The 8,651-nt window shown below is 43.9% G+C and overlaps 1 protein-coding gene across 2 annotated transcripts in view; it reads right to left on the bottom strand.

The window, feature by feature from the left end:
* The window catches only part of EZH2 (enhancer of zeste 2 polycomb repressive complex 2 subunit), a 33,045-nt gene extending 24,951 nt beyond the window's left edge, over positions 1-8,094 (bottom strand). The window contains exons 1-2 of one of the 2 annotated variants that reach the window (XM_004382353.2): positions 7,978-8,094; positions 7,350-7,478 (exon numbers count right to left, since the gene is read on the bottom strand). In XM_004382353.2, the coding sequence (XP_004382410.1) occupies positions 7,350-7,478; positions 7,978-8,094 (246 nt within the window). The remainder of the gene's footprint in view (positions 1-7,349; positions 7,479-7,977) is intronic. The other variant, XM_004382354.2, reaches the window with a different exon arrangement.
* Between the last annotated feature and the right edge of the window lie 557 nt (positions 8,095-8,651).

Genomic DNA, 8,651 nt, shown 5'->3' with positions numbered 1-8,651 from the left:
CCCGGGGGACCCGCCAGCCTGCGGCCACGACTGCTCAGCCTTTCCAGACCCAGGTGACCCGCCAGCCTGCAGTGTGTGGCCACGACTGCCCAGTGCCTTTCCAGACCCAGGGGGACCCGCTAGCCTGCAGCGCACAGCCACCAAGCTTGCACAAGTGCAATAGGAAGATGCTCCTGCAGGGTCAGTGAGCTCACACTTCTCCCAGGAAACAGTCACATGCACATGGAACATGGATCAGTCAGTGTCTGGAACACAGCTGCCGGGGTTTAGAGCCCCTCAGCTCTTCCTAGCTTCAGAAGTCTGGCCTTCACTGTCTGTCAGTGAAAGAAACAAAGATCAAAACACAAAAGCTAAGAAGTAGAACACAGATGTTGATACAAGCAGCGTCATCTGTGCTGGCCCGACAGCGGGCTATCACCCCTGAGGAGCTAAGTGCTTGCACAGAGGTGGGCTTGCACAGGTGCCCACCCACAGGTGGGGTGACTCTGTTCATCTCTGCCGAACAGATTTACCTCTGCTCCTCGACCCAGTATGGTGGACCACTGGAAGGGCAAATAGAGAAAAATTAAAAACCAAATCCCCAACTCACTCTTCAAACCAAATGGAATTCCTGACAGATTAGAGGATATCAAAACATAAAAAACAAAAACAAAAAGAACAAGGACCAAAGAAAAAGTCTTTCTCCTTAAAGAGCAGAAAGACTTTCCAAGCCTTTAAGAAACACCAAACCATCCAAACCCACTGCCATCAAGTCGATCCCGACTCATAGTGACCCCACAGGACAGCGGAGACAGCGGAGAACTGCCCCAGAGGGTTTCCACGGCTGTAAATCTTTATGGAAGCCGACTGCCTCCTCTTTCTCCCGCAGAGCGACGGCGGGGTTCGAACCACTGACCTTTTGGTAAGCAGCCAAATACTTAACCATTGAGCCACCAGAGCTCCTTTAAGAAACACAGAAAAGAAAAAAATTCTAATTTGACTACAAACTGGGAAATAAGATCTATAACACAGATGACAAAAAACTAATACTCGTAATACACAGAAAGTCCTTATAAATCACGCGAAAGGCCCCTAATTTTAAAAGATCCAAGACCATAACAGCCAATTCACAAAATACATATAAACAGACAATAACAGAGACTCCATCACTCTGATTAAATGAAATTCAAATTGTGGTGATTTTTCACCAATCGGACTGACAAAGATGAAAAAGATTGATAACATTTTGTTGGAACATACAGGTAAAAGTGTCTACTTTCATCAACAGACGGGAGGAGAATACAGAACCACTGGGGCTGGGGCGACACTCTGGTGACACCCAGTGAACTCTGAATGTGCTGCCAACAGAATCACGCATTTCCACACACGCACCTCCTTCTGCCCCGCAATCCTTCTGTTTCTAGGAACTTCTACCAAAGCATCAAAAGACGCAAAGATTTGTGGGAAGGACTTCACAGCAACACTATCTGCAAAAGTCAAAATAAAAACCTAAACGTCCATCAGTTAAGAATAGGTCAATGAATTGTGGTGCCTCTTTGAGGGTGAGGGGGGCTGGGTGCAGGCTGTGGTCTGTGGCACAAATGTAGGGACAGTCACCTGGGCAGTAATTTTAAAAAATAAACACAGTCATTATCAACTTGTTAGTATATATAAAAAAAGAAATCTGAACGAATAAAAGTCTGAGGAGTTGGACTGGGGGGCTTTTGCCTTCTGTTTTATAATTTCTATGTTATTTGAATTTTTACAGTGATCGTGTATGACCTTTTAATTGGCGAGAAAAAGATAAAAGTTTTATTAACCTCCCACATATCCACATAGGCTAGTATAAAACTGCCTCCTCAGTTGCCAGGGTAACTTGTGAAATCTGCCCCAACTCTCCCAAAATATTATTCAAGTAATATTCTTTCATAAAAGCTCAGTGAGAGAAGATAAAACAAATTCGAAGCGGTAAACTTAAGTCAACCCAGGTTATCAAGCTGAATTATGACAAAAGATCCAGACCTAATTAAATTTTCTTAAAACAATTTTTAACATTCCAGACTGGGTAAGCCTTTGCTTTTGGTTTATTTTGTTTTGTATTTTAAATAACTGTCACAATTTGATTTTTCGTTTTGAGAAAGAGAAATTTGGGGTGGGGGGGAGTCCAAAAAATTCTTAATTCCCTGTGATAGTCAATTTAATAGTAAGTTTTTTAAAATAAACTATATACACAGTATTCTAATAGAAAAACAGAAATTAAAAGTAATTTCTGCTGGTTTATGAGTTTCTCAAAATACAAACACTTGGTATTTTTAAAAAATTCACTTATTAAACTTAAGATATTAAAATAAACTGAAACATCATAAATGACTTTTCTTTGGGGAAAAAAAAAAAAGACCTTCTGGAAAAGTACAGAATGCTTGCACTGGTTTCCTCTCAAAAGAAAAGGAAAACCCCCTTTGTGATCGTTTAAGAAACGTTCCATCTATTTCGGCCTAGAGACAGCCAGGCCTGAGCAATTTAAAACACCACCTGGCTAGAAGGATGGCTGTGGTACTGGGAGACTCAACTCTCCAAGCAAACTCAACACGTGGCCACAAGGGGCAAGTGACAGCAGGGAACAACGGCAGGCGTCCCCTGAGCACAGAGCACTGTGTCCTTGGGTGCTGGGCATGTCACTTTTTCCTTGCAAATAGTCACTGAATTTCTGTTCACAACTGAGGGGACTGCACACCAAGTCAACAAGTAATGCAAGCAAGTGTTTACATGTAAACGAGACAACGTTTTTCTTCTCTTTCAACAAAAACAGTAAGTCCAAATGCCAATAGATGCCACATTCTATGTTCTTTTGATGGAACCCTCTCCAAAAAAACTTCATTTACAAATATCATTTCAAATATTACTAGGATGAGCAAGTCTGTACATATTAAAGAAGTCCAAAAGATGCTCTCTAGCTCCACGTGAGAGGACTAGGCTGGCCCTCTGTGCGGACTCCGTGAGACACGCTGAGGAAACCCTGCGCTTGGACATACACCAAGTAAACGAGACACCAGCCTCTTACAGGAACACACTCTTCTGGGATCTAAAACTGCACAACAGCAACACATTTTTAACTCACTAAACCAGTCACACCACTTGTCCAGAAGACAGACATTACTTGAGCAAGCCTCTCTTCACAGTCTAACACATAGGTAGTAAAAATTTTTATAAGAGGAATCAATGAAGAAGAAAGCATCTTCTGGTTCTTGCCAAGAAATGGACAGACAGGCAAAAAGAAATACACTAATGAGAATTTCAAGACTAACTCCTAGACCAGGTTTTTCATTAAACTGGAAAAACACACACAATAAAGAACATAACTACCATTTACAAAGATTTACAGAAGATAAATTTCTTGCTGAATGATAAAGTAATGAGATGACAAAGTAATGAAAGTCACCAAGACACAATTTGTTTTTTACAAAGAGCCACATATTTGGGCAATAAGGTGAACATTCCTTGGCCGACATCTACTGCTTAATGACATTTTGAAGCTGAATATTCTTTTAAAAAATCAACTGAAGAGTTAAATAAATGTAAAAAAAATTAATAGTCACAAGGATTTTCAAAAAGAAGAAACAGACACATACACTGTGTTAGAATCCTGCAGGCAATCCTGCTTAGGTTCTGTGACTTCAGCAACAAAAAATAATAAGTATCCAAAGCGTCTTAGAAGCACACATCCAGAGCACACACCAAAGATGCTTGCAGTTCACCCGCTGGGCACAGCTCCTCCCACGCTTCTGAAGGCAGCGTCCACAGCAGGCCTTCATGAGATCAGACTTCGTCACTGAGGTAACCTAGACACCCGATAGAGAGTCTCTCCACTTCTACAAGGACAAAAGAGTTGAGTCAATGCTTGACTCAAGAAATGAACACTTGCCGATTCTCCATGCTGCAGAGGACGCAAGCGGACATCATCAGCACTTCGACGGGACTGGTGTGTAAATAAGCAATTAATTGGCCAAGGCGGTCCTGGCCCTTCCAAATGCTGAAAGCTCAACCCGGGTCTTGGATCAACACTGCGTCAGAAATCCTGCCAAGCCCAGTACTCTACAGCCTACAGGAAAGACTTTTTTAAAGCCGGCCAACTTCTATCCTCCTGTGTCTGAGCTACTTCATACTCCAACGCGTACAGCACATAAAAGAAATGAAGAGAAGCTGGAAATGCTCAAACTCAAGAAAAAATAAACAAGGAAATATTTTTATCTGAAAAACAAGGGGTTAGACTAAGAGACCTTAAAGTCCTTTCCAGTCCTAAAATTTTGTGATTTATTATTGTGATAACGCCAAAATGCTTATCACAAATTGTATAAATCTTCAGCTTCCAAAAGTCAGTGACAATGGTTCAAAAAAGGAGGAGTGAGTGAACGACAAGTCATTGGAAGCAGCACCAGCTTTAAACAACAGCTCAAAAACTAGTGACCTTGACCAGGTAAGAGATGCAGGTGACAAAAGCTGAATTCCTGAGGCTGGGGACGCCTTTCCTTCTCTTCCTCAGCATTCTGTGACAATGTTTTTTCTCCACTTGTGTAGCACTGTGGAAGTACTAAGGTTAGAAAACAATTTTGGTTTATTAAAATGCTGATTTCTTCTCACAATTTTTTACTTCACATAAACTCTCAAAAAGTTAAGTATCTTTAAGTTCAATTACTTTTATCTCCATTTGACAAAATTGGAAGCAAAATTCAATGAGTAAATATTCATGTGAATAAACTGTATGGTTAAGTTTTACAAAGACAGTGAGCTTTCGCGCTTCTTGCCGTGTGGGCAGAGTGCACTCTGCCACGTTAGATCATGAGAGCAGGCAAGCAGACTTGCTTCTAAGCACGCTTCCTCGCCTTGCCCAGAAAAAGAGGAGTGATGGGAGGGACGTGCCCTTCATGAAAACAACGAGGGCAGGCCTGCAAAGCCAGGAGGCCACTTTTGCTGCTAACTTATTAGAAATCTAAACTGGACTTTAGGTAGCACTTTGAGATTTGTGATGGGTAGTAAAAGTAAGTATTCCATGTGTTTCTACTTTATTTCTCCAAATCTGAAACATTTATTCCTTATTCCTTGGGTGGGGGGGGAGGGGCGGAGATGAAGCTTCCTTTTCCTTCACCTCCAAATTTCCAAAAGGGGTACCAGATAGCTCTTTCAAAAGAATACTTTGAAGTCCTGTCCTTTTCCTTTTGAGAATGCTCATAATAAATTATGGATAACACTGAGAAGAATGGAAATTCTAGAACACTTAATTGTGTTCCTGAGGAACCTTTACATAGACCAAGAGGTAGCCGTTTGAACAGAACAAGGAGGAACTACGTGGTTTAAAGTCAGGAAAGGTGTGCATCAGGATTGTAGCCTTTCACCATACTTAATCTGTCTGCTGAGCAAATACTCTGAGAAGCTGGACTATATGAAGAAGAACGGGGCATCAGGATTGGAGGAAGACTCATTAACAACCTGCATTATGCAGACAACAAAACCTTGCTTGCTGAAAGTGAAGAGGACTTGAAGCACTTACTGATGAAGATCAAAGACCACAGCCTTCAGTATGGATTACACTTCAACAGAAAAAAAACAAAAATCCTCACAACTGGACCAACAAGCAACAGAGTTGTCGAGGATTTCATTTTACTTGGATCCACAACCAACACCCATGGAAGCAGCAGTCAAGAAATCAAAAGACGCATTGCACTGGGCAAATCTGCTGCAAAAGACCTCTTTAAAGTGTTAAAACCCAAAGATGTCACCTTGAAGACTAAGGTTTGCCTGACCCAAGCCGTGGTGTTTTCAATCGTCTCCTATGCATGTGAAAGCCGGACAAAGAATAAGGAAGATCGAAGAAGAGTTGAAGCCTTTGGATTGTGTTGGCAAAGAATATTGAATATACCACGGACTGCCAAAAGAACGAACAAATCTGTCTGGGAAGAAGTACAACCAGAATGCTCCTTAGAAGCAAGGATGGTGAGACTACGTCTCACATACTTTAGACATGTTGTCAGGAGGGATCAGTCCCTGGAGAGGGACATCACGCTTGGTGAAGTAGAGGGTCAGCGAAAAAGAGGAAGACCCTCAATGAGATGGACTGACACAGTGGCTGCAACAATGGATTCAAGCATAACAACAATTCTGAGGATGGCGCAGGAGCGGGCAGTGTTTCGTTCTTCTGTACACAGAGTCGCTGTGAGTCAGAACCTACTCGATGGTACCTAACAACAACTACCTGTACAGTAAGAGTCCCTTTCACTCCCAGCGTGTTAACAAAGTCACTGACCTATGACATCTAGAACACACCATAACAACTTCCTGAGTATTAGAGAACTTAACACCAAAAGAGCAGAATGATGGGAAAGTTCTAGAGTGTTGCACTATTCACACTACACAAGCCAGCGTTTCAGCAGCATCACCAGGACCCTGCCGGCAGCTCTGACGGGCACTGAGGCTGGCCGTGCTGACAAGCCCTGGGAGCTGCGTGTCACACCATCACCACGGGCCCAAGCATCAGCAAGTCATTACCTGACTGCTAGAATAATGTTACATAAACAATGGCTACTCCTTGAAAAAACTACCTCAGGACAATTCCACGTCTGGATGCTTCCCATGTGTAGATATCCCGATCAACAAGCACTGGGCACAGGAGTCGCCGCCCGCCTTCCGACTGGACTCCCATCCCCACAGCCAGTGCCCTGTCTACACGCACAGAGCGACTTATGCAGAACCCACAACCAGCATCCAACTGCTGGGAATTCTGCAACTGCATTTTGATGTGATGTTTAATTACAGATTCTACCACAGGTTTATTGCCTCCCTTTGAAAACAGGAAACTCTTGGAGTGATGAAGATCTACATCATTCAGAATATTCTATAGAAAAGGCAATTCCTATCTCGAAACACTGAATTGTAAAAATTCACACAGAGCCTCAGCCTTTCAATAAAATGCATAATAAACCGCTTTCTTAGTCCATGAATATGAAACGGAACATTTCTTACTACGTGGCTAATTCATTTTAAGGGAGGAAAAAAGGACAACTGTGCATCAGAAAGCCAGGCTCTAAAAGGCAACCTGACGAGGGCGTTAGCACACACTGGATTCAAAGGGGTTTTTAACCAACTGTCTTCTAGGATCTAGAAATCCACCTACCCACAGTGGACATACACTCTAGGCACTGGGGACTCTGTCACAGAACAGTGTGCTCTAACCACTGTTGGCAGCTGCACTGAAATGCCCATGTTGGGGCAGGGGGGGCAGGGGGGCATCCCCAGGTCAGTGCATCCTCCCCACCAAGCCAGCACCCAACCCAAAAACCAAAACATGCTGTAACCCCGCGGCAAGCGTGTTCACCAACCTCCCTGGTCCCGCGCAAAGAGCTCACAGAAGTCAGGATGTGCACAGGCTGTATCCTTCGCTGCTTCCACTCCTGGTTTAAGATCTCCGTTCTTTCCAAAATTTTCAGACGATTGGAACTAAACATACTCTTTAAAAAAGGAGAACGGAAATTGTCCATTGTTAGAAAATAGCAGGTTACAAATCTACTGATTTCCCAAATATATCAAAAACATTTCCTCCAACACATGCAGATTTTACACTAGACCCTGGTTTCCCACATTCACATAATGCAAAACTGCCACACCTGTCACTTTACTGATGGTGGGAGGGGAACAGGAAATTATTTCCATCCTTTCTCTGGCTTTAGAAACATAACACCATGAAACACATTCTTTTATACTTGGGTTCTGAGTCTATACAGGAAACATAAAGGCATCCTAAAAAGAGATGACTTCCCAGCAGGCTGACGAATCACTGTGTGCGCACTGGCATGCTAAGGGATACTGAGGAGTTAATTGTGACAGCTCAAGGGAGCCTGCCGTGAACACAACTCTGGCTGGAACATGCCATTCAAATTAAAGCTTACTAGACTTCAGGGGAAAGCTGCCCCAGGGTGGGCATGCACCCCTCACAGGAGCAGATCTTACCTTGACCTCGTCCGCCCGCCGGAACCGCTTGAGCTGCCGCAGCCTCATGTACTCGGACTTTACGCGCTTCCGCCAGCACACGGGCCCCTTGTCAGACTTCTTCCCGGTCTGGCCCATGATTACTGTAGAAGCAACGGTTTCATAATAAAATCACTCGTCTGACCAGCCTGGGCTGATCACTTGGGCTGTAATCCCAGCAATAACGATCAATGACCACACACCACACTGCCGATGTTTGCAGACACTCTGCAGTTACACCTTGAAGACATCCCACAAAAGCGGTGGCCTTCCAGGGTATGACACCGCGACAGGAACCAGAGGGCACTGCCTCCACAGTTCTTACTCTCTGAGAGCCTCGTTTCTGTGGAAAAGAAATGTCTGAGCACACGCTAAGTTCTCATCACTAAACCAGCTGTTACAGAAGTTAGGCAGAAACGACTAGCTAAAGGGGTCAACAGAAAGAAGTGGTGACAGGGATAGTCACCATATAGCACGCAGCAAGTGTGCACCCAGCGCTCCCCACCCGAGCCCCTTCCTCCATGAGGGGCTCCCACCAGCAGAGTACCAGACAGATGCAATAAACCCTGAGCTGCAGGCCCCGTGGGCCCCACTTCCGCATGGACCCTGCTCCATGGGGTCCCAGCACCCTCAGAGTCCCCTAAGGTCCAAGTCAC

This window comes from Trichechus manatus, unplaced genomic scaffold (assembly GCF_000243295.1).
Source record: "Trichechus manatus latirostris isolate Lorelei unplaced genomic scaffold, TriManLat1.0 scaffold00093, whole genome shotgun sequence".
In the NCBI taxonomy this organism is placed as follows: Eukaryota; Metazoa; Chordata; class Mammalia; order Sirenia; family Trichechidae; genus Trichechus; species Trichechus manatus.
The sequence above is the reverse complement of the archived record's forward strand: the minus strand, read 5'-3'. Positions and strand labels throughout refer to the sequence as shown.